The 26,937-nt window shown below is 44.2% G+C and overlaps 1 protein-coding gene across 2 annotated transcripts in view; it reads right to left on the reverse strand.

Moving 5' to 3' along the window:
- The window catches only part of MYO1A (myosin IA), a 109,168-nt gene that overhangs the window by 48,365 nt on the left and 33,866 nt on the right, over positions 1–26,937 (reverse strand). For both annotated transcript variants that reach the window (XM_069758531.1, XM_069758532.1), the window contains exons 2-9: positions 21,349–21,499; positions 18,540–18,655; positions 13,980–14,074; positions 5,103–5,207; positions 4,606–4,652; positions 4,316–4,379; positions 1,131–1,229; positions 603–706 (exon numbers count right to left, since the gene is read on the reverse strand). In XM_069758531.1, coding sequence (XP_069614632.1) covers positions 603–706; positions 1,131–1,229; positions 4,316–4,379; positions 4,606–4,652; positions 5,103–5,207; positions 13,980–14,074; positions 18,540–18,655; positions 21,349–21,477 — 759 coding nt within the window. In that variant the 5' untranslated portion in view covers positions 21,478–21,499. The remainder of the gene's footprint in view (positions 1–602; positions 707–1,130; positions 1,230–4,315; positions 4,380–4,605; positions 4,653–5,102; positions 5,208–13,979; positions 14,075–18,539; positions 18,656–21,348; positions 21,500–26,937) is intronic.

Below are 26,937 nucleotides of genomic sequence, written 5' to 3' on the forward strand. Positions count from 1 at the left end.
CTAAAAAACGCAGAACTTAAAGGTTCTGCTCATTTTCCCTTGGTGTAAAACACTTAAAAAAGGTTAAAAAAAAAAATTGCACAACACAGAGTTGCTATAATTTTGTTGTTACTTTAGGTATTTCACTTAAGTTTGAAGCATCTTCGCCAAAATAGACAGAGCTGAGGTTTAGCTGGGTGGGATGGTGTGTGGCTATGCCTGTCTGTTAAATTCCGCAAAAGGTCCTGCATTTTTTAAACACGTGGTAAAAAATGTTGGTACCCCTCGTTTAATGACAGAAAAACCCACCATGGTCACAAAAATAACTTAGTTTCCTTTGGTCCATGTTGAGTGTGATACACACCATGTCACCAAACAGCAAAGTGAGTATCTGTAGCCCTATATACAGGCCCACTCACTGATTCCAAGATTGTAGACACCTGTGATGCTAGCTAGTGGACACACCTTGATTTAACATGTAACTTTTGTCACATTATTTTCAGGGGTACCAGCATTTCTGTCCAGGCCTATTTCATGAGTTTTATTTTTTTTTTAATTCTGTGGAGGCATGGTTGACAAGCGTTAGATGACTCTGACAAACTAAGAAGTTGTAACACAAGTACCTTAACAGTCCTGAAGTTCTCAGCATCATTCATGCCAGTCAAGCTACTTGCGTTCTTGTTCAGGTAGACATACTTGGCACAGTCTGGAGCCAACTTGAGTTGTCCTGTTCAAAGAAAATTAGAAAATACAATATGTATATATATATCTACCATATGATCGTCTAATTCTGTCTGTTTGTCTGTAATGGAAATCCCGCGTCACTGATTGGTCGCACCAGCCGACAGGCGCAGTCCGGCCGCGAATTGGCACGGGATTTGAACCGCGCTTCGCGGATTGGTCGCACCCGGCCGGCCGCTACCAATCAGCGATATTGGCGTGGAATTTAACCCCCACTCACAGCTCGATGTAGTTCACTCACGTTTACTGAACAAGTTCATTGCATTATTCTTAAATCTTCATAACATAAACTACATACATATTCTAGAATACCCGATGCGTTAGAATTGGGCCACCATCTAGTATGATATATTTGTCCAAATTAAGGCTAAAAAAAAAAAATCTATCTATTGAAGGGATCGCATCCTCACCTAGTAAGTCAGCGCCTCCCCCAGACAGCAATTGGTAGAATATATGGAAATTGCGTTCTGCCTTGACATGTTTCACCACTCGTGACTTCTCCAGGAGATCTACACAATGCAGAAGAGAAATGTGTACAATGATCTGACAATCAGTCCAAGCTACATAAAAGCCATGGCTTTCAATCATATCCTTGGTATGTTCTGTACGCTGCTTTGATTATATAGATTTTAAATTTATTGTAGAGGATTTTATTTTATCAGTTTGATTAATCTTACCTATAACTCGGCAAAAAAATACTTAACACGGTTTTACATCCATGATAAAAAAAAATGCAGCAGGCCATAAAAAAATAAAGCATTCACACTGTAATAAACCCCAAGGCTCAAACACAAATGCTACCTGGGTCCCCCAGCCGGTCTCTGTGGTTCCTCTTGTGACATGAATGGACAACTGACCTCATTGGATGCAGCCTCACCACTATGGCCTCCTTAGTTAGTCCCTATCAGTCTAAGGGCAGGTTCACACAAGCGTATAAAAAATCATTCAGAGTATCATCCAGAAAACTCAGAATTTTGTTTCTCACTTGCTATCCTTGTGCTGTTCATATACAATCCATCTTTTTACAGCAGCAGCTATTTCTCATTTACAGGACCATTTACAGTTCCCTATGTTACAGAATTGCAATGTATCTGGGAAAATCGCATGCTGTACTGCGGCTCCATACGCCATCCGATCCCATAGGCTTGAATGGCCGAGTCTCATCTGATGCATGGAAGAAACTAGTCCATGCTGTGATTTTTTTCACATGTAGATTCACATTGCTCCGATTGATGTCTGTTTTGCTACAGACAGTACTCGGACCGAAAATACGGTTGTGTGAACAAGCTCTAAAACTCTTTTTAATTAGCATGGGATCCTAATCTATCTTTAAATTAGTTCACTTTTGTCCTATGAGAAGCATGTCTAATAGAAATAATTAGGTTTCCATCAGAGAAAGGTCACCTTGTCGTTGCTGGTGAGCGCACGTGAATTGGCCAGTATGTGCACTAATTACTTTAATTTTATAAGTATTTTCTGTATGGTGGTTATGCAGTTTAAAGGGAACCAGTGTTTTAGAGAAAAGGTAATTTGAAGACCATATGTCTACTTAAGGAGAGACCTGTGAATCAACTTAAGTGGTGCGTGGAGAAACCAACCAGATGTGGCGGCGGACTAGTCTCATCTCTCCCTATAGGCCCCACCACCTGGCTCTTCATACTATAATTTATCTGAAACAATGGAGCACTGATTCATGTTGCCTGTGATTTGGGCAGCATGATGTGACTGACCAGGTTTCCTTTAAATGTTAAATATTCATGGTTTGTATACATGTTAGTGCATACAGTCTCCGGTTGTATTCTTTGGTTTGCACATAATGTGCTCAAGCAGCTTGCACTTGTTCACACTTGCCTCATTGTGTTCGGAGGAGATAATCAATTTTTTGTTTCTTTCCACCACTTTGGCCAGCGATTGGCTGCAGCAGTCACATGCCTGCATAACAGAAACAGGATGAGCAGAAAATAGTCTCCCGGTTCTGATGAGTTGGTCGCCTTGTGGCCAGTGATTTACTGCTTCGATCACTTGACTGTCCAGGTGGGAAGAGGAACCGCAGAGACCGGCGGGGGACCCAAGCAGCATTATAAAAGGAGCAGTGAGGGTCAGTCAACTGGATACTATTTTTTTAATATATATGTATAGAAGAAGAAGAGCAGTCACCCGCCGCAAACTTTTTCAGCCTTTATTCTGGCATCATATAAATAGCAGGAACATATAGGGAGAACAGTGGATCCAAATGACAATGGCCCTTTCGCGCTGCCGCGCTTCTACGGCGCGAAACGGCCATCTTATATATATTTGTTTGGACTCACTCTTCACTTAAATGAGCACCCGAATTCCGCTATTGGCAATATAACGCAAAGTCAGCTGTGACCAGTATGTGCTGATGATATAGCGTGCTGTTGGTGTGGACTCAATTTTTTCTTTTTTTGTTTACTATTTTTTTAATGCTTTACAGTCTGCGGCAGAGTTTTTTAAGCGAAAAATCAGAGGTGGAAAATCCCTTAATTGATGTTTCAGTAGAAAAATTCAAGTACTGGTTTAAAATAGGATAGGATTGTAACCATCCTCTTAGGGAACCTTCCTCTCTCCCTGTCTCATCCGTTGCCTTAACAGTGATGAATTACATATATGTAAGAAAAATACCTCGTCCCACTGAGCAGGAAGTCTGAGATTTCCTCCTGTACACCGTCTGAGAAAACTATCGGAGATGAGACCAGGAAAGCGGCACTTGTACACGTGCAGCCACAGCCGGGCAGACTACAACTACACCTAAGATGCTACCGCCAGGCTCAAGCGCACACTTCACGGTTTCTATATTTCACATTGGCTTTATTTTATGTTCCAGAATAAAGAGTAAAGGGGTTTTCCAGTCATTTTTTTTTCATTTATGAGCCCACCCTGGGTTAAAATAATAAAAAGAGATCCACCACCTTGGGTCACTGCTTTGGTCTTTGTTAGCTGACTGCAGTGGTGACGTCATGACTTCAATGCCCATCACCGCTGATGCCAGTCGCTGAGAGGAAGGGCAGTGCCGATGTAGACAGCAGGAACCGATGAGCTCAGTGACTGGCTGCAGCGGTGATGTCACCGCTGCAGCCAGTAAACAAAGACCGGAGCAACAAAGGAGAGGATGAAAATAGCTCTTTTCATTTTTTTAACCCAGTGCAGGTCCATGAAATAATTAAAAAAAAGGTTATAAGCCGAAAACTCTATCGTTTAGTGTCTGACCTCTGTAAATCCGATTCATGATCCCAGAGATCTCACCCCACCAATGATAAAGTGATAGCATAACCTAGCGCCATGATACAGTTTATTAGATGGAAACAACCCTTTAACTGCTTTAAAGACATGGACGGATGGATGGACGGAGAGACTGACCGACTGACACGGTGGCTCAGTGGTTAGCACTGCAGCCTTGCAGCGCTGCAGTCTTGGGTTCAAATCCCACCAAGAACAACATCTTCAAGGAGTTTGTTCCCCCCGTGTTTCCTCCCACTCTCCAAAGACATAATGATATGGGGACAGCAATGATAATGTACAGTAACGTGCTGTGGACTATGATGGCGCTATGTAAGTGAGCATAGTAGGTACTTACAATTGCTAATCACACCTCCCACTGGATCACCTTTAAAGTCAAATTCAATATCCATGTATTTCCCCTGTAAAGAAGAAACTAAGTCACGTTGTGCCAATTGCATAGTTTTTTTTATGATAGAATAGTCCAATAATGTAGGTCAACTATAAAAATGATATAATTGATCACTAATTTGCGTTATAACTAAATATCTCTATTTGTAAATATTAATATGGTATGAATACATAATGTGGACATCTCTGTATATGGGTGTGCTAAGTCGATAGACAGGTATCATCAGAAGAACTTACAAATCTGGAGGAATTATCATTTCGAATGGTTTTGGCATTTCCAAAAGCTGGAGAGATGAAAAAAAGGCAGAAGATAAAAAACGAACCTCATTTGTGTAACTTTGGTGTAATATCAGCCAACGTTTCTTAATGTTCCTACACAAATAAATGACCCCAATGAAAGTGTCTACAAAGCTCTGATCATCCAGTGTGCGGAGGCCCCGAGAGGCACTGAGTGCTGAATTTCCGAATTAGCTGAATGGAAACATTGTGCGTGGTATCTAATAAAGACAATAATCTGTACGCTTCTGCTGGTCCAAATACCGATATATATAGTCTGCAGCGGGAAGATTTAATCGGAAGACTTGATATAATGATATTTTCCTCTTCATCATAAATGTCCATCCATTTGTTACTTCATCCCATCATTAGTGATCCATAACAGCCCCAACACTAAATATATCGCACCCCTGTGACTGACAGAGATCACAGGCCGGGCTCAGCATTACTTCACTCACCCTCCAGGACAGGATTGGATTGTAAGAGCTGCTCCTTGACTTGATTGACTTCTGCTCCCTTCCCGCACACGGCAGCCACATACGACATCACAAACTTACTGGCCTCTGAGATCAGCGAGAAAGCACAGGCACTTATTAGACGGCAGGTGTAACAGAGGGACAGATCTGTGCAGATGTAGCAGAGCCGAGCTACAGAGGGACAGATCTGTGCAGATGTAGCAGAGCCGAGTTTACAGAAGGACAGATCTGTGCAGATGTAGCAGAGCTGAGCTTACAGAGGGACAGATCTGTGCAGATGTAGCAGAGCCGAGCTTACAGAGGTACAGATCTGTGCAGATGTAGCAGAGCTCAGCTTACAGAGGGACAGATCTGTGCAGATGTAGCAGAGCCGAGCTTACAGAGGGACAGATCTGTGCAGATGTAGCAGAGCCAAGCTTACAGAGGGACAGATCTGTGCAGATGTAGCAGAGCCGAGCTTAGAGGGACAGATCTGTGCAGATGTAGCAGAGCCGAGCTTACAGAGGGACAGATCTGTGCAGATGTAGCAGAGCCGAGCTTACAGAGGGACAGATCTGTGCAGATGTAGCAGAGCTGAGCTTACAGAGGGACAGATCTGTGCAGATGTAGCAGAGCTGAGCTACAGAGGGACAGATCTGTGCAAATATAGCAGAGCTGAGCTTACAGCGGGACAGATCTGTGCAGATGTAGCAGAGCTGAGCTTACAGCGGGACAGATCGGTGCAGATGTAGCAGAGCTGAGCTACAGAGGGACAGATCTGTGCAGATGTAGCAGAGCCGAGCTTACAGAGGGACAGATCTGTGCAGATGTAGCAGAGCCGAGCTTACAGAGGGACAGATCTGTGCAGATGTAGCAAAGCCGAGCTTACAGAGGGACAGATCTGTGCAGATGTAGCAGAGCCGAGCTTACAGAGGGACAGATCTGTGCAGATGTAGCAGAGCCAAGCTTACAGAGGGACAGATCTGTGCAGATGTAGCAGAGCCGAGCTTACAGAGGGACAGATCTGTGCAGATGTAGCAGAGCCGAGCTTACAGAGGGACAGATCTGTGCAGATGTAGCAAAGCCGAGCTTACAGAGGGACAGATCTGTGCAGATGTAGCAGAGCCGAGCTTACAGAGGGACAGATCTGTGCAGATGTAGCAGAGCCGAGCTTACAGAGGGACAGATCTGTGCAGATGTAGCAGAGCCGAGCTTACAGAGGGACAGATCTGTGCAGATGTAGCAGAGCCGAGCTTACAGAGGGACAGATCTGTGCAGATGTAGCCGAGCTGAGCTAATAGAGGGACAGATCTGTGCAGATGTTGCAGGGCCGAGCTTACAGAGGGACAGATCTGTGCAGATGTAGCAGAGCCGAGCTTACAGAGGGACAGATCTGTGCAGATGTAGCAGAGCCGAGCTTATAGAGGGACAGATCTGTGCAGATGTAGCAGAGCCGAGCTTACAGAGGGACAGATCTGTGCAGATGTAGCAGAACCGAGCTTACAGAGGGACAGATCTGTGCAGATGTAGCCGAGCCGAGCTTACAGAGGGACAGATCTGTGCAGATGTAGCAGAGCTGAGCTTACAGAGGGACAGATCTGTGCAGATGTAGCAGAGCTCAGCTTACAGAGGGACAGATCTGTGCAGATGTAGCAGAGCCGAGCTTACAGAGGGACAGATCTGTGCAGATGTAGCAGAGCCGAGCTTACAGAGGGACAGATCTGTGCAGATGTAGCAGAGCCGAGCTTACAGAGGGACAGATCTGTGCAGATGTAGCAGAGCCGAGCTTAAAGAGGTACAGATCTGTGCAGATGTAGCAGAGCTCAGCTTACAGAGGGACAGATCTGTGCAGATGTAGCAGAGCCGAGCTTACAGAGGGACAGATCTGTGCAGATGTAGCAGAGCCAAGCTTACAGAGGGACAGATCTGTGCAGATGTAGCAGAGCCGAGCTTAGAGGGACAGATCTGTGCAGATGTAGCAGAGCCGAGCTTACAGAGGGACAGATCTGTGCAGATGTAGCAGAGCCGAGCTTACAGAGGGACAGATCTGTGCAGATGTAGCAGAGCTGAGCTTACAGAGGGACAGATCTGTGCAGATGTAGCAGAGCTGAGCCACAGAGGGACAGATCTGTGCAGATATAGCAGAGCTGAGCTTACAGCAGGACAGATCTGTGCAGATGTAGCAGAGCTGAGCTACAGAGGGACAGATCGGTGCAGATGTAGCAGAGCTGAGCTACAGAGGGACAGATCTGTGCAGATGTAGCAGAGCCGAGCTTACAGAGGGACAGATCTGTGCAGATGTAGCAGAGCCGAGCTTACAGAGGGACAGATCTGTGCAGATGTAGCAAAGCCGAGCTTACAGAGGGACAGATCTGTGCAGATGTAGCAGAGCCGAGCTTACAGAGGGACAGATCTGTGCAGATGTAGCAGAGCCGAGCTTACAGAGGGACAGATCTGTGCAGATGTAGCAGAGCCGAGCTTACAGAGGGACAGATCTGTGCAGATGTAGCAGAGCCGAGCTTACAGAGGGACAGATCTGTGCAGATGTAGCAGAGCCGAGCTTACAGAGGGACAGATCTGTGCAGATGTAGCAGAGCCGAGCTTACAGAGGGACAGATCTGTGCAGATGTAGCAGAGCTGAGCTACAGAGGGACAGATCTGTGCAGATGTAGCAGAGCTGAGCTTACAGCGGGACAGATGTGTGCAGATGTAGCAGAGCTGAGCTACAGAGGGACAGATCTGTGCAGATATAGCAGAGCTGAGCTTACAGCGGGACAGATGTGTGCAGATGTAGCAGAGCCGAGCTTACAGAGGGACAGATCTGTGCAGATGTAGCAGAGCCGAGCTTACAGAGGGACAGATCTGTGCAGATGTAGCAGAGCTGAGCTACAGAGGGACAGATCTGTGCAGATATAGCAGAGCTGAGCTTACAGCGGGACAGATGTGTGCAGATGTAGCAGAGCTGAGCTACAGAGGGACAGATCTGTGCAGATATAGCAGAGCTGAGCTTACAGCGGGACAGATGTGTGCAGATGTAGCAGAGCTGAGCTACAGAGGGACAGATCTGTGCAGATGTAGCAGAGCCGAGCTACAGAGGGACAGATCTGTGCAGATGTAGCAGAGCCGAGCTACAGAGGGACAGATCTGTGCAGATGTAGCAGAGCCGAGTTTACAGAAGGACAGATCTGTGCAGATGTAGCAGAGCTGAGCTTACAGAGGGACAGATCTGTGCAGATGTAGCAGAGCCGAGCTTACAGAGGTACAGATCTGTGCAGATGTAGCAGAGCTCAGCTTACAGAGGGACAGATCTGTGCAGATGTAGCAGAGCCGAGCTTACAGAGGGACAGATCTGTGCAGATGTAGCAGAGCCAAGTTTACAGAGGGACAGATCTGTGCAGATGTAGCAGAGCCGAGCTTAGAGGGACAGATCTGTGCAGATGTAGCAGAGCCGAGCTTACAGAGGGACAGATCTGTGCAGATGTAGCAGAGCCGAGCTTACAGAGGGACAGATCTGTGCAGATGTAGCAGAGCTGAGCTTACAGAGGGACAGATCTGTGCAGATGTAGCAGAGCTGAGCTACAGAGGGACAGATCTGTGCAGATATAGCAGAGCTGAGCTTACAGCGGGACAGATCTGTGCAGATGTAGCAGAGCTGAGCTACAGAGGGACAGATCGGTGCAGATGTAGCAGAGCTGAGCTACAGAGGGACAGATCTGTGCAGATGTAGCAGAGCCGAGCTTACAGAGGGACAGATCTGTGCAGATGTAGCAGAGCCGAGCTTACAGAGGGACAGATCTGTGCAGATGTAGCAAAGCCGAGCTTACAGAGGGACAGATCTGTGCAGATGTAGCAGAGCAGAGCTTACAGAGGGACAGATCTGTGCAGATGTAGCAGAGCCGAGCTTACAGAGGGACAGATCTGTGCAGATGTAGCAGAGCCGAGCTTACAGAGGGACAGATCTGTGCAGATGTAGCAGAGCCGAGCTTACAGAGGGACAGATCTGTGCAGATGTTGCAGGGCCGAGCTTACAGAGGGACAGATCTGTGCAGATGTAGCAGAGCCGAGCTTACAGAGGGACAGATCTGTGCAGATGTAGCAGAGCCGAGCTTACAGAGGGACAGATCTGTGCAGATGTAGCAGAGCCGAGCTTACAGAGGGACAGATCTGTGCAGATGTAGCAGAGCCGAGCTTACAGAGGGACAGATCTGTGCAGATGTTGCAGGGCCGAGCTTACAGAGGGACAGATCTGTGCAGATGTAGCAGAGCCGAGCTTACAGAGGGACAGATCTGTGCAGATGTAGCAGAGCCGAGCTTACAGAGGGACAGATCTGTGCAGATGTAGCAGAGCCGAGCTTACAGAGGGACAGATCTGTGCAGATGTAGCAGAGCCGAGCTTACAGAGGGACAGATCTGTGCAGATGTAGCAGAGCCGAGCTTACAGAGGGACAGATCTGTGCAGATGTTGCAGGGCCGAGCTTACAGAGGGACAGATCTGTGCAGATGTAGCAGAGCCGAGCTTACAGAGGGACAGATCTGTGCAGATGTAGCAGAGCCGAGCTTATAGAGGGACAGATCTGTGCAGATGTAGCAGAGCCGAGCTTACAGAGGGACAGATCTGTGCAGATGTAGCAGAACCGAGCTTACAGAGGGACAGATCTGTGCAGATGTAGCAGAGCCGAGCTTACAGAGGGACAGATCTGTGCAGATGTAGCAGAGCCGAGCTTACAGAGGGACAGATCTGTGCAGATGTAGCAGAGCTGAGCTACAGAGGGACAGATCTGTGCAGATGTAGCAGAGCTGAGCTACAGAGGGACAGATCTGTGCAGATGTAGCAGAGCCGAGCTTACAGAGGGACAGATCTGTGCAGATGTAGCAGAGCCGAGCTTACAGAGGGACAGATCTGTGCAGATGTAGCAGAGCCGAGCTTACAGAGGGACAGATCTGTGCAGATGTAGCAGAGCTGAGCTTACAGAGGGACAGATCTGTGCAGATGTAGCAGAGCTGAGCTTACAGAGGTACAGATCTGTGCAGATGTAGCAGAGCTCAGCTTACAGAGCGACAGATCTGTGCAGATGTAGCAGAGCCGAGCTTACAGAGGGACAGATCTGTGCAGATGTAGCAGAGCCAAGCTTACAGAGGGACAGATCTGTGCAGATGTAGCAGAGCCGAGCTTAGAGGGACAGATCTGTGCAGATGTAGCAGAGCCGAGCTTACAGAGGGACAGATCTGTGCAGATGTAGCAGAGCCGAGCTTACAGAGGGACAGATCTGTGCAGATGTAGCAGAGCTGAGCTTACAGAGGGACAGATCTGTGCAGATGTAGCAGAGCTGAGCTACAGAGGGACAGATCTGTGCAGATATAGCAGAGCTGAGCTTACAGCGGGACAGATCTGTGCAGATGTAGCAGAGCTGAGCTACAGAGGGACAGATCGATGCAGATGTAGCAGAGCTGAGCTACAGAGGGACAGATCTGTGCAGATGTAGCAGAGCCGAGCTTACAGAGGGACAGATCTGTGCAGATGTAGCAGAGCCGAGCTTACAGAGGGACAGATCTGTGCAGATGTAGCAAAGCCGAGCTTACAGAGGGACAGATCTGTGCAGATGTAGCAGAGCCGAGCTTACAGAGGGACAGATCTGTGCAGATGTAGCAGAGCCGAGCTTACAGAGGGACAGATCTGTGCAGATGTAGCAGAGCCGAGCTTACAGAGGGACAGATCTGTGCAGATGTAGCAGAGCCGAGCTTACAGAGGGACAGATCTGTGCAGATGTAGCAGAGCCGAGCTTACAGAGGGACAGATCTGTGCAGATGTAGCAGAGCCGAGCTTACAGAGGGACAGATCTGTGCAGATGTAGCAGAGCTGAGCTACAGAGGGACAGATCTGTGCAGATATAGCAGAGCTGAGCTTACAGCGGGACAGATGTGTGCAGATGTAGCAGAGCTGAGCTACAGAGGGACAGATCTGTGCAGATATAGCAGAGCTGAGCTTACAGCGGGACAGATGTGTGCAGATGTAGCAGAGCTGAGCTACAGTGGGACAGATCTGTGCAGATGTAGCAGAGCTGAGCTACAGAGGGACAGATCTGTGCAGATGTAGCAGAGCCGAGCTTACAGAGGGACAGATCTGTGCAGATGTAGCAGAGCCGAGCTTACAGAGGGACAGATCTGTGCAGATGTAGCAGAGCTGAGCTACAGAGGGACAGATCTGTGCAGATATAGCAGAGCTGAGCTTACAGCGGGACAGATGTGTGCAGATGTAGCAGGGCTGAGCTACAGAGGGACAGATCTGTGCAGATATAGCAGAGATGAGCTTACAGCGGGACAGATGTGTGCAGATGTAGCAGAGCTGAGCTACAGAGGGACAGATCTGTGCAGATGTAGCAGAGCTGAGCTACAGAGGGACAGATCTGTGCAGATGTAGCAGAGCCGAGCTTACAGAGGGACAGATCTGTGCAGATGTAGCAGAGCCGAGCTTACAGAGGGACAGATCTGTGCAGATGTAGCAGAACCGAGCTTACAGAGGGACAGATCTGTGCAGATGTAGCAGAGCCGAGCTTACAGAGGGACAGATCTGTGCAGATGTAGCAGAGCTGAGCTTACAGAGGGACAGAAATGTGCAGATGTAGCAGAGCTGAGCTACAGAGGGACAGATCTGTGCAGATATAGCAGAGCTGAGCTTACAGCGGGACAGATCTGTGCAGATGTAGCAGAGCTGAGCTACAGAGGGACAGATCGGTGCAGATGTAGCAGAGCTGAGCTACAGAGGGACAGATCTGTGCAGATGTGGCAGAGCCGAGCTTACAGAGGGACAGATCTGTGCAGATGTAGCAGAGCCGAGCTTACAGAGGGACAGATCTGTGCAGATGTAGCAAAGCCGAGCTTACAGAGGGACAGATCTGTGCAGATGTAGCAGAGCCGAGCTTACAGAGGGACAGATCTGTGCAGATGTAGCAGAGCCGAGCTTACAGAGGGACAGATCTGTGCAGATGTAGCAGAACCGAGCTTACAGAGGGACAGATCTGTGCAGATGTAGCAGAGCCGAGCTTACAGAGGGACAGATCTGTGCAGATGTAGCAGAGCTGAGCTACAGAGGGACAGATCTGTGCAGATGTAGCAGAGCTGAGCTACAGAGGGACAGATCTGTGCAGATGTAGCAGAGCCGAGCTTACAGAGGGACAGATCTGTGCAGATGTAGCAGAGCCGAGCTTACAGAGGGACAGATCTGTGCAGATGTAGCAGAGCCGAGCTTACAGAGGGACAGTTCTATGCAGATGTAGCCGAGCTGAGCTTACAGAGGGACAGATCTGTGCAGATGTTGCAGGGCCGAGCTTACAGAGGGACAGATCTGTGCAGATGTAGCAGGGCCGAGCTTACAGAAGGACAGATCTGTGCAGATGTAGCAGAGCTGAGCTTACAGAGGGACAGATCTGTGCAGATGTAGCAGGGCCGAGCTTACAGAGGCGGAAGACCTGACATAAGGTAATATTAAGTGACAATGGAAACTTACAGAAGACTGCAAAAAATAGTTTTAACGGCGCAATCACAAATCAGAAATTCATCTCTTGAGGACTTAGATACATATAATTGTCTGATGTACCGTAATTGGCGATCAATAAGATGAGATAAGCAGATTATTTAGCAAATGTAGTCATTTTCCACCACATAAGCAGTGTAAGAGTTTTCCTCCTTACTGAAGACTGCTTGCACAGTGCTGCTTACACTTATTTCTTAAAACTTGCCTGTCATTTCTGGTGACTTTCCAGAACAAGTTGTCATATGCGTGTGTATGAGGAATAACACTATAGCTGGCTATTATATGACTAGTATCTTGCATTTCTAGCAGTTTTCCGCCTTTGCAGGCTTGATGTCTGCTTTATATCTCTGAGCTAGTGGGTGGTTACTAGCTGCAAAGATGTCTCACCAGATTCCTGCTCTCCTGTCTCCTTGTACTACATGTTCAGAAGCAGCAGTAGCATGGATGACATTATACAGCAATCTTGAGCAATCCGGTTATGAATCCTGGAACTGGTGAGATAAACGCCTACTAGAAAGCAACAGAAGTACTTTGTGTGTTCCTTTGTTTCTCTTTCTCTATCTTAAAAGGAATTAGTCAGCACTGAATGACTGTTCAAACCAAGTACAGGCGCTCTGCGAATCCTTGGCGAAGTGAAACATTTCAGTGCACCTTCCCACCTATATATTTTCCATCTATCTCCCCCCTTTTCTGGCTCTATAAAGTCTGAGCTGTCAATGAAAGAAGAGGGGGCTGAAGAGCGAAATAAGTAGGTGGGAAGGTGCACTTAAATGTTTGGTCATGTCAAGGGTGCACTGAACGCCTGTGCTTGGTTTGCACAGTCATCCTGTCCTGACAGATCCCTTTAATAGGCAGGTGTAATCTTATACCATAGTGAGCTGACGGTATCGCAAGTCATAAGCCATAACGATTTTAACTGGTTTTTAGAGTGAATGATGACTTTAGGGGGGGAGGGGAGGAGGATAAGAAGTGGCTTATAAATGGAGAAAGAAGAATATTTCTCTGATAAAGATACATGATTTCTTGTGTCATGTGCTGGCTGTAACCCGTGAGCAGCCCCTCGTCAGCTGCAGCCTTCACTATTTTATCGAAGCTGATGTCCTCCCTGAAATCATATTAATGATCTGCAGCCAATGAAGGGTCAGTGATTGGCTGCAGCTGGCATGTGACATGACAAGACAAGTCATTTTCTGGGAACAGCAACACCGACATTGCTGGAAAGGCAGTACTGCAGGAGGGGGGTATCCACTGGTTTTATTTTAAGTTGGGTCCTGAATTGGTTAAACTTGGGTTATCCAGTAGGGGACAACCAATTTAATAAACAATGGCTACCATTTAGGTCAATGTACCAGTTTTTCCAGCGCCGCTCTCTCCGGTTATTAGGATACATTGGTCCCTGTCACGATCCCGCAAAGACTGATAGGCATCATCAGCCACTGCAAAGCTAAAAGGCAAAGAATCAGTAACAAAATAATGACATAGCAATAGTACCAAGGTGGTAAAACAGTGCAGGATACAGAGTAGTCACTTCACTATCTGTGATGAGATGAGTGATCTGAACTACAGAAAAGCATACAGCAGCCTGAAAAGCATCTTACCTGCAGGCTTACGATGGGTGAGCCGACCATCTGTGGCCTGAATGCTGGACCCCCATTAACCAGCTAGAAATGACTGCTCTCACTTCCACCTGCAGATCATTTTCTGCAGTAATAGATGAGGCATAACGGGGGCAGTTGACAACAGATGTTATCCATGGTTGGACTCAATTGTCCAGAGTAGGGCTTCTGGGATCACCTATCTCCATAGACCCCACTATACCTAGACTGTTGTGTCCCTGGGTGAATAATGCCTTCACTAGACCTCATATTGTGATCACGGATGTTTCTGTAGCCCTAAAGGTGTTAGGGGTAAGCAATGTTTCTGACATTTTGGCAGTAGATGGATAGCTGCATGCTGCCCTGCTCTAGCCGTCCATTGTAACAGAATTCTTCATGAAGCTTCCATCCATAGAGTCATCATCGATGTTACTAAAAACTGGTCTTCAAAACATATACGTGCTTTTTACAGTATATGGCTTCTGCATAGGTCAACATCTCTCCCCAAAGGGAGGATTAGAACATAGTTCAGGTATTTGTGATATTTATCTGGTCTGATTTAGCCTACTGGTCCTCATCTGCACACATGTTGGAATTTGGGTACTGTATAAATACAGAAAGTTGGCAATTCATACAATAAAAACATTACAAGTATATTTTACAAACAGGAAATTAAGGTAAATGCTAGTATAGATGTGACGTTTCATCAAGTCACTGGGATAGGAGAACTCCACCAGGCCGTCCAGATCTCACAATGCAATTATGTGCAGAGTGCTGTAGATTGCCGGGCAGCCCAGGTATTCTCTCTGTGATGGCAGGTAATGGAGATTGGGATGGACTCTGATATACTGAAAGTTAATTAGCAATTTAGCAGTTTTCCCCTTTGCAGGCTTGATGTCTAGTTTATAACTCTGAGCTAGTGGGTGGTTACTAGCTGCAATGATGTCTCACCAGCACAGCACCCAGAGATCCCTGTTCTCCTGTCTCCTTGTACTAAATGTTTAGAAGCATCAGCAGCATGGATGAAATTATACAGCAATCTTGAGCAATGCAGTTCTGAATCTTGGAACTGGTGAGATATACACTTACTAGAACTCTCTGCCCTAAATCTAATAGCACAAGACCATTCTAATATTAATCACATGTATTCTATAGATCTCGGAGTTTATGTGGGACACTTTTAGCCAGCATACACTGGATGTGAACTTCTAGCTGTTTCAGATGTTGTCCAATATATTTCCCCTTAATGTTCCACACAGTTTTGGGAACCTGTCATGTACCTGCAGTCCAATCTGTGAATAGTAGGCTATGGGAGAGGAGAAGCTGAGCAGAAGGATATACAGGTTTGTTGGAAAGGATTCAGTAAATGGAACCTGTCATGTTGAAAATGGCATCTGATCTGCAGACAGGATGTTATAGAGCAGGAGGAGCTGATCAGATTGATGGACAGTTTTGTACCAGGAGTATCTGTAAAACTTGCATTTTATTCAATTAAATCCCTATTATTTGTATGTAAAGGAATGGATGGTCCTACTAGTCATTGACAGCTATCTTTGCATGTACAGACATACAGGGAAGACTGTCAATCACTGAGTAGGACCGCCCATTGGACTCATATACAGACAAACAGCAGGGATTTCATTGAATAAATTGCAATTTTTGAAGAAACTTCTTCCACAAAACTGACCATCAATCTGCTCAGCTCCTGCTCTATAGCATCCTGCCTGCAGATCAGATACTGTGTTCAACATGACAGTTTCCTTTTACCAATCATAAAATCATTCACTGAATTATTCAGTAACGTCATTTCTTATAATATCTAATATTTTAAGAGATTTTACGTGTTTGCCATTTGTTAACCATATATTAGCATTCCTACATGCATTATTATTATATACAGATTTCTGATGTGAGTGCGTGTATAATTTGGGGGGTATTAATCTGGACTCATGAGCATGTAACAGATACATGATATTGCCATATGATATGCCATATACTGTATATTGAAGAAGGGAATAGCCTTTTAATATAAGTAGTATTTAGAATGGAGCTTCCTCACCATGGGTGATATTTCCTTACTACTGTAGCCTAGGAGTGGACACAGACAGAAGAGGGCCCCTGTATGGGGGCAATATATGGGCCCTTTGCAGTCCAATAGCTCATCATAATGCCCAATTCCACCTGCTTTGGAGATAGTAGCGGCCCCCTTAGTTCTTAGACCCCTGTGCAGCTGCCCAGGTTGCACTAATGGTATGTCTGCTTCTGCTCTAGCTGGACTTAAAGTCTTCCTTCGACCCTAAAAACTATGTTACTATAAATGTTATCTCAGAAGTCTCTTTAATGAATAATTTTTCCTTTGTCTTTACTACATGATTGCCATGTGGATATATATAGCACAAGTGAAGGGTCCCAAGAGGCCGGCAATGGTATATTTACTATACCAGTGGTGTCATTGTACTACACATACTATAGAAGTGCACACGTCTATCTCACTGCTGTATCTATAGAATCTGCAGTATGTATCTACAATATGCATCTATGTATAGTACCTATCTACAATACTTAGTATTTATGTACAATATTTATTTATCTTTTGTATAGTATACAGTACTTATCTATGTATAGTATTTATGTACAATACTTATCAATTTATAGTATGTATCTACAATATTTATCCATGTCACTACATTGTATATATCTATAGTATTTATTTCTAGTATATATTTATATTATTTATAGGATCGGTCTGAGTCTGAGTTTAGTAGGGTCATTTGCTAAGGATATGCTGCCTGAAATCCCTCGGGACGTCATTAAACATGTTCATAGAAATCAGTCCATGTGTGATTATTTTATGTCCTGCAAATTGCCCCAGAACTGAAAGCACAGAAAGAGCAAAGAGGCTTCTGCACAACAATCAGCACACCGCTCTGGCAGAAATTAAGAGACCACTACAAAATGTTCAGTTTGTCTGATTTTTCTCTTTATATTTATACTTTTGAGTAAAATGTAAATTGTTCTTTTAACCTTTAAACTTCTGACAACATGTCTCCGAATTTCCAAGCAATAAATTTTGTATTTTTTTCTGACAAAGAAAAATGATCACAACTAAAAACCCAGAGCTTTCAGACCTCAAATAATGCAAAGAAAACAAGTTCATAATCATTTAGAAACAACAATACTAATGTTTTAGCTCAGGGAATGTTCAGAAATCAATATTTTGTGGAATAACCATGATTTTTAATCACAGCTTTCATGCGTCTTGGCATGCTTTCCTCCAGTCTTTCACACTGCTTCTGGCACAGAAATGTAAGCAGTTCTTCTATGTTTGATGGCTTGTGACTATTCATCATCCTCTTGATTACATTCCAGAGGTTTTCAATGGGGTTCAAGTCTGGAGATTGGGCTGCCCATGACAGGGTTTTGATGTGGTGGTCTCTTAATTTTTGCCTGAGCTATATGTGTAAAAAGTGTAGCTAGTTTAATGTGATTATCAGGGACTATTTTTTTTAAAAAATGTGCCTAACAATTAACAGGCAAGTAATTGCTATCTACCTGCCTTTAGTGCAAGTCGCCACTCTCTACCGGCACAGAGCCTTCACAGACCGTTCCTGACAGCGATTCAGTGGTTTTTGCTGCCTTCACATTGACAGAGCAGTGGCTTCTCTTGTGCTTGGCTCTGTTGAAGGAGTGTGACTAACTACCGACGTCAAGCTGATGACATCCTTCTCTCCACTACTGCCTAACTACAGGCAGCCTGCGGTCAAACAGAAAGATGACAGCAGTCACGCCGTGTCGACAGAGCAGACTGGAAGAGGAAGAGCCGCTCTGTTGGTGTGGAGCAGCGGAATCGCCGGCAGGAGTGGTCTGTGACTGCTCTGAGCCATCACTAGGTAGAACAGGCAGGTAGTTAGCAACTACCTGCCTGTTAGTTTTTACTCCTATGAAAAAAAGTCTTGGACAACCCCTTTAATCTGTATGGATTTGCCTTTGTATTTGCATTGTCTGTTACATGTAGAATGTTTTACGCACTTGCAATTAATAAGTATGATTTTTTTTAAAAGGACAGTAAGGTAAAAACATGAGTAACGTGTTATTTCCAGACACCAATGGACATTATGCAGACGATTAGTCCACTTTTGCATATCTTTCACCTTGCCCTTTGAGATCTGTGCTTACGCCTGCATTTTTTTTTACTTTGCTTCTCCTTTTGGTGAATGCCTTTACTGTGGTATGTGATTTCCATACATAAACGCAGTAATTATTGATTGATGGAAGTTTCCAAATCAATACAAAGGTTCCCTTTATTACACCTACATGTGTGGCTTCAGCTGGTACAGATTGCAGTTTCGGTATTCCTCCACTTTCTCAGGTGTGTAAATGGAAAGTTGCTTGTAGGGGTTCACTGATATGACGACATTGCCTATGTAAGTCTGGAATATTAGAAGAGGGCATGTGAGATGGATACATTAGACAGGATAAATCCTGGAAATGTTACTGGTTTATTGGATGAAACAGGACTAGCTTTTGAGTAGTGCCATGGTCTTATTTGGAGGAGTGGAGGGTGTGGACGAGGTGGACGTGCTACCTGACATATGACAACTATTCAGTTGGCTGCATGAATGGGATAATTATTAAGAATGGCCTCTTTTTCTTTACATAACACTTTCCATAGAAGGTAGGAACAATGTTCAGCATAACCTGAACTCTGATAGTGCAGGAAACTGGTTACAGATTATAATGCCATCAGGCAGCTGCTGCAGAACTCTTGGCTGCTATTTGATTCTGTGTGTCTCCCATTTCCCCAACTTCTCAAAACACATTCCTAATGGTCAGGAGATGGCTGGAATGTGACTGAAAAGAGATGGCAAATATTGGCAACAATATTCTGGTAGCCTGTGGCATTTAGTTAACATTTATTGGATATGAAAAAGTCCAATGTCACCACGAAACCATTGCTCATATCTATACACTACCACGCCCAGACTCAACTGTTCGCAAAGTATGATAGCTCCATCTGATGGTTCCTAAGTCAGCGCTCTAGTGGACACAAAGCTATCAGTTGCCGAGAAGCATTTGAAAAACATTGACCCGTATGTATCACATGTTCATAAATATTAAGGGAGCATTTATACTGCACGATTATCAGAAACAAGAATTCTTAAAAAGGTTACTTCCCAGATTATCGGTGTAAACAGGCTGCCAATCACCTAATGAACAAAAATGTTTATTCACTGGATGAAATAATTTTTTGGCAAGCTTAAAAATTATCATTTACAGCAGCAAATCATATTATGTAAACACAAATAATATCCTATGCACACTGAACCAATCTATAAGGCTATGTGCACACGTTCAGGATTTCTCGCAGAAAATTCCTGAGAATTCCAGACATTTTCTGCAAGAAATCTGCAAGAAAACAGCATGCGTTTTTGCCGCGGTTTTGATGTGTTTTTGCCGCGGTTTTGACGCGTTTTTTTCCGGACACTTCCCAATGCATTTTGGAGTGGGAAATCCGCAAAAAAAACGCAAAATTAATGAACATGCTGCGGTTTTTACCGCAATGCGTTTTTTTTGTGGAAAAAAACGCATCATGTGCACAAAACATGCAGTATTCATTCTAAATGATGGGATGCTTATTGTATGCGTTTTTTTGCAGTTTTATAGCAAAAAAACGCGAAAAAACCGCAACGTGTGCACACAGCCGTCTATAACAGATCGTTCTGTGCACATTGGAACTATGGCCTAACAAACGACCAACAATCAGCTAACATGTAGCCGATCGGGGGTCGTTTAGTGCCACAGATAATGTTGTCTAAAGGAAACCCCTAGTGTCTTTCTAATCACTTATATTTTAGGCACAGCAACAAAACAAAATTGGACCTACTGGCAAATAATGCTGCTACTACTACTACTAATAATAATAATTTTTATTTATATAGCGCCAACATATTCCGCAGCACTTTACAATTAAGCGGGGACATGTACAGACAATAAATTTAGTACAAGTTAAGACAGTCTCGGACTGGCCCACAGGGGAAGAGGTCAATGCCCTGGTGGGCCCCTGTGCAGAAGAGGGCTCCCTCTCTCTCCTTTTTGAGCAGTAGCTGGCCAAATACACCTGATTCATAATGGCAGCATTTTGTAACTCATTCAACAAACTACTCAGTTTTTTATCATATAAATTTGGGAACGAGGGTAATGTAATATTTACATGTAGGTGAACATTAGGCCCCTGGATTCAGTGTTACTGGTGGGCCCTTGGCATCCTAGTCCTACACTGGCTGCTACTCTCCACTATCACATACAGATACACATACGGCAATTCCACAACAATAATGAAGGTATGAAAGTGACAATACAAAGTAAGAATGGTTGAAAAATACATACGTCAAGCAAAGGCAACCATGATAGAGAAGGGTGAAGCAGATGAATAATAAACACTCCCTTTCTTATCACAAAAAAATCTAATCTAATAATTGAAAGTAAAAAATGCCCAAACATGGAGAACTATTGGTATGCATCTTATCACACGGTTCATGACTATGATTACATGCCATCTTCCACTTATCCTATCCTTGCTGTCTCCTGGTTCATGCTATTCCCTTATCTTCTTCTATCTTATCTTAGTAAGCAGAACCTGGTGCAAGGTCACATTTGTAAGAAGTAGGTTTAGCCTCTGTCTTCACGGCTCACATCCACTACTATGTGCTATGCTTGTTTTACTTGTATTTTCTTGGAAACAGAGAGTTAATTTAAATAGAGGACATAAATAATGCAGATAATGCAGATTTTCTATAAAATGAAAGAATACGTCTGCACACTTAAGTACAGTTTATTGATCTATTTCAATTACTACTTTGACCAAGTACAATACAAAAAGAAAAAATTCAATTGTATTTTTTATATTTCGCTTAGGATTCTGTGTGCAGCCACAACTGAACGTGATACACTCCACCCCACAAAATTCATATTGAGAATATAGAATAATAAAGTAATAATTGTAGTAATAGTAATATAACAAAAGTACTGACAAAAGTAATATTGATCTACTTAGAATGGCATGTGAACAGAGGCTAAGCACTTTGCAGTTATTACATAATGGGATGAGGGTGGTTGGACTTACATAGATCTCATCATGCTGGAAACGTTCCTTTAGGTTCTGGAGTAGAGAATCCTCAGAGAGAGAATCAAGAAGAATCATGTCCCCTACTCCAACCATGCCGTCCAGGAAGGATTTTGAATCGAAAGCCATCTTTCAGGTCAAGGCTTGGGATCTGTATAAATAATTGAAATATGTCATTTAAGCCCTTCACCCAAAACCTTGTGTAAAATTGGCCAATGCATATGCTTTACTATACATTGCAATGTAAATTGAGATGGTCAATTACATTTGAAGAGATGTTCCAGGTTTATATCAATAGTTAGTGAAAAGAGCTGGCCATGATTAGGGTTTTTAACTAGGGGCGTAGCTGATATGAGCTTTGAGGATACCCAATTCAAATTAACAGAAGATTTTTGGCATAAGGTATGCCTCTGCTCGTTATGAATTAGACGAGTTGTAGCTTCACATCCCCGTCCCACCTTTTTTAATTTAAGTAATTTGATAATTTATCCAAATCAAGTAGAGGAGAAAATTCTGGAATCAACAGAATAAATTCCTTGGAATAAAATACTTGGATGTTCCTCCTCATATTTATGACAACCTAAATTCTGTAACACATGAACTTCACTAACGTTAAATAATATTCCACATTGAGCAGGTTCTAACTTACTTGAAGAACGGTCATCAGAGGAGTTTTGTAGTGGAGCAATTTTCAAATTTTTCATTTTTAAATTTCCACCATATATACGGTACTTAGATAGATACTGTCATTGAGTTAATGCCTTTCATAAAGAAACATTTTACCACTCTTTGTTCTTGTGGAAAGATATATTATCATAATGAAAAGTGACATTATCACCAAGCTTATTTCCTATCAAAGGATCAGCCCCCTGATGAAGCGACCGCGAAACACATGAGACAATGTGGTTTGGTTGTTCCAGTCTAAATTTGTTTACTGTTTCATATCTTCTGTTCCTGTGTGGTCTTTTAAAGGTACCGTCACACTCAGCGACGCTGCAGCGATATAGACAACGAGCCGACCTAAACTAGATTGCTGGAGCGTCGCTGTTTAGGTCGCTGTAGAGACGTCAAAAACAGCAACTCCAAAACGATGCAGGAGCGATCCAGTGACGTAACGGCAACTCATTTATCGTTCTCGCAGGTCGCTAGCTCCATGTAAAACATTGCTGGCATCGTTGCTTTTGCTGTCAAACATGACGATACACGCCGACCTGATGACGAAATAAAGTTCTGGCCTTCTAGCTCCGACCAGCGATATCACAGCGGGATCCAGATCGCTGCTGCGTGTCAAACACAACGAGATCGCTATCCAGGACGCTGCAACGTCACGGATCGTTGTCGTTCTCAATGTAAAGTTGCTTAGTGTGGATGCAGCAGGACTGGCTCAACCGTTATATGCTTATGAGGAAGACTTAGTCATTTATGCCATAGAGTGCAGCATATTATATGAAGCACTACTTTTGCACTTTGCAGCCACTTATTTCAGACTTACTTTCTATTTCCCCTTGCACTTTATTGGATTTTTGTATACAGTGTTTTATTTTTATTTTAATAAGTCAATGTATTTTCTATTAATTACTAATTCATGCACTTTGTACTTTACTCAATATACAGTTGGTACGGAAAGTACACTCTGCACCCCATCTTCACTGAAAAAAAACAGAAATGTTGAAATTTTTGCATATTTATTAAAAAGAAAAACTGAAATATCACATGGTCATAAGTATTCAGACCCTTTACCCAGACACTTATATTTGAGTCACATGCTGTCCATTTCCTTTTGATCCTCCTTGAGATGGTTCTACTCCTTCATTGGAGTCCAGCTGTGTTTAGTTAAACTGATAGGACTTGATTTGGAAAGGCACACACCTGTCTATATAAGACCCCACAGCTCACAGTGCATGTCAGACCAAATGAGAATCATGAGGTCAAAGGAACTTGCTAAGGAGCTCAGAGACAGAATTGTAGCAAGGTACAGATCTGGCCAAGGTTACAAAAGAATTTCTGCAGTACTCAAGGTTCCTAAGAGCACAGTGGCCTCCATAATCCTTAAATGGAAGAAGTTTGGGACCACCAGAAGTCTACCTAGACCTGGCCATCCAGCCAAACTGAGCAATCGTGGGAGAAGAGCCTTGGTGAGAGAGGTAAAGAAGAACCCCAAGATCACTGTGGCTGAGCTCCAGAGATGCAGTAGGGAGATGGGAGAAAGTTCCACAAAGTCAACTATCACTGCAGCCCTCCACCAGTCAGGCCTTTATGGCAGAGTAGCCCAACGGAAGCCTCTCCTCAGTGCAAGACATTTGAAAGCCCACATAGAGTTTGCTAAAAAAAACACATGAAGGACTCCCAGACTATGAGAAATAAGATTCTCTGGTCTGAGGAGATAAAGATAGACCTTCTTGGTGATAATTCAGCGGTATGTGTGGAGAAAACCAGGCACTGCCCATCACCTGCACAATACAATCCCAGCAGTGAAACATGGTGGCGGCAGCATCATGCTATGGGGGTGTTTTTCAGCTGCAGGGACAGAACAACTGGTTGCCATTGAAGGAAACATGAATGCGGCCAAGTACAGAGATATCCTGGATAAAAACCTCTTCCAAAGTGCTCTGGACCTCAGACTTGGCTGAAGGCTCACCTTCCAAGAACACAATGACCCTAAGAACACAGCTCGAGTGGCTTCAGGACAACTGTGGATTCAGAACAACTCTGTGACCATTCTTGACTGGCCCAGTCAGAATTCTGACGTAAGCCCAATTGACCATCTCTGGAGAGACCTGAAAATGGCTGTCAACCAACGTTCACAATCCAACCTGACGGAACTGGAGAGGGTCTGCAAGGAAGAATGGCAGAGGATCCCCAAATCCAGGTGCGAAAAACTTGTTGCATCATTCCCAAGAAGACTCATGGCTGTACTAGCTCAAAATGGTGCTTCTACTCAATACTGAGCAAAGGGTGTGAATACTTATGACCATGTGACATTTCAGTTTTTCTTTTTTAAGAAATGTGCAAAAATTTCTACATTTCTGTTTTCCTTTTAGTAAGAGTGTACATTTACCCCTTTCTGCCATTGGATGTACTATTCCGTCCATGTGGGGTGGCCCCTACTTCCCAAGGACAGAATAGTACGTCCAGCCCCCGGCACACTGCGATCAAACATGATCGCAGTGTTCCGGCGGTATAGGGAGCATCGCGCAGGGAGGGGGCTCCCTGCGTGCTTCCTGAGACCCGCGGAGCAACGTGATGTGATCGCGTTGCTGCGAGGGTCTCTTAACCTCCTCCTCCCTGCAAGCTCAGATCCAAAATGGCCACGGGGCTGCATCCGGGTCCTGCAGGGAGGTGGCTTACCAGCGCCTGCTCAGAGCAAGCAATGGTAAGCGTCCCTGCTGTGCCTGTGTGATTGCTGATCTGACACAGTGCACAGCAAAGTGTCAGATCAGCGATCTGTCAATAAAATGTGATTCCCCTCCCCCCCTCCCCGGGACAAAGTAAAAAAGTAAAAAAAAATTTTTTTTACATGTGTGAAAAAAAAAATCCTAAATAAATAACAAAAAAAAAATAAAAATATTGTTCCACTAAATACATTCCTTTATCTAAATAAAAAAGAAACAATAAAAGTACACATATTTAGTATTGCCGCGTCCGAAACGACCCATCCTATAAAACTGTCGCACTAGTTAACCCTTTCAGCGAACAACATTAAAAAAAGGCAAAAAACGCTTTATTATCATACCGCCGAACAAAAAGTGGAATAACACGCGATCAAAAAGACGGATATAAATAAACATGGTACCGCTAAAAACGGCATCTTGTTCCGCAAAAAAAGAGCCGCCATACAGCATCATTAGCGAAAAAATAAAAAAGTTATAGTCCTCAGAATAAGGTGATGCACAAATAATTATTTTTTCTATAAAATAGTTTATATCGTATAAAAGTGCCAAAACATAAAAAAATGATATAAATGAGGTATCGCTGTAATCGTACTGACCCGAAGAATAAAACTGCTTTATCCATTCTACCAAACGCGGAACGGGATAAACGCCCCTCCCAAAAGAAATTCATGAATAACTGGTTTTTGGTCATTCTGCCTCACAAAAATCGGAATAAAAAGCGATCAAAAAATGTCACATGCCCGAAAGTTACCAATAAAAACGTCAACTCGTCCCGCAAAAAACAAGACCTCCCGTGACTCTACGGACTAAAATATGGAAAAATTACAGCTCTCAAAATGTGTTAACACAAAAAATATTTTTTGCAATAAAAAGCGTCTTTTAGTGTGTGACGGCTGCTAGTCATAAAAATCGGATAAAAAAACCCAATATAAAAGTAAATCAAACCCCCCTTCATCACCCCCTTAGTTAGGAAAAAATAAAAAAATGTATTTATTTCCATTTTTCCATTAGGGTTAGGGCTAGAGTTAGTGCTAGGGTTAGGGTTAGGGCTAGGGTTAGGGCTAGGGTTAGTGTTAGTGTTAGGCTAGGGTTAGGGTTAGGGCTAGGGTTAAGGCTAGGGTTAGGGCTAGGGTTAGGGTTAGGGCTAGGGTTAGGGCTAGGGTTAGGGCTAGGGTTAGGGCTAGGGTTAGAGTTAGGGTTGGGGCTAAAGTTAGGGTTAGGGTTGGGGCAAAAGTTTGGGTTAGGGCTGGGGCTAAAGTTAGGGTTTGGATTACATTTACGGTTGGGAATAGGGCTGGGATTAGGGTTAGGGGCGTGTCAGGGTTAAGGGTGTGGTTAGGGTTACCGTTGAGATTAGGGTTAGGGGTGTGTTTGGATTAGGGTTTCAGTTATAATTGGTGGGGTTTCCACTGTTTAGGCACATCAGGGGCTCTCCAAACGTGACATGGCGTCCGATCTTAATTCCAGCCAATTCTGCGCTGAAAAAGTAAAACAGTGCTCCTTCCCTTCCGAGCTCTCCCGTGCGCCCAAACAGGGGTTTACCCCAACATATGGGGTATCAGTGTACTCAGGACACATTGGAAAACAACTTTTGGGGTCCAATTTCTCCTGTTACCCTTGGGAAAATACAAAACTGAGGGCTAAAAATGGTGTCCCATCTCAATTCCTGTCAATTTTGCATTGAAAAGTCAAATGGCGCTCCTTCCCTTCCGAGCTCTCCCTTGCGCCCAAACAGTGGTTTACCCACACATATGTGGTATCAGCGTACTCAGGACAAATTGTACAACAACCTTTGTGGTCCAATTTCTTCTCTTACCCTTGGGAAAATAAAAAATTGGGGGTGAAAACATCATTTTTGTAAAAAAATATGATTTTTTATTTTTACAGCTCTGTATTATAAACTTCTGTGAATCACTTAATGGGTCAACGTGCTCACCACACACCACTGTTTAGGCACATCAGGGGCTCTCCAAATGTGACATGGCGTCCGATCTTAATTCCAGCCAATTCTGCGCTGAAAAAGTAAAACAGTGCTCCTTCCCTTCCGAGCTCTCCCGTGCGCCCAAACAGGGGTTTACCCCAACATATGGGGTATCAGTGTACTCAGGACACATTGGAAAACAACTTTTGGGGTCCAATTTCTCCTGTTACCCTTGGGAAAATACAAAACTGAGGGCTAAAAATGGTGTCCCATCTC

The sequence above is a fragment of the Ranitomeya imitator genome, chromosome 3 (assembly GCF_032444005.1).
Source record: "Ranitomeya imitator isolate aRanImi1 chromosome 3, aRanImi1.pri, whole genome shotgun sequence".
Taxonomy (NCBI): Eukaryota; Metazoa; Chordata; class Amphibia; order Anura; family Dendrobatidae; genus Ranitomeya; species Ranitomeya imitator.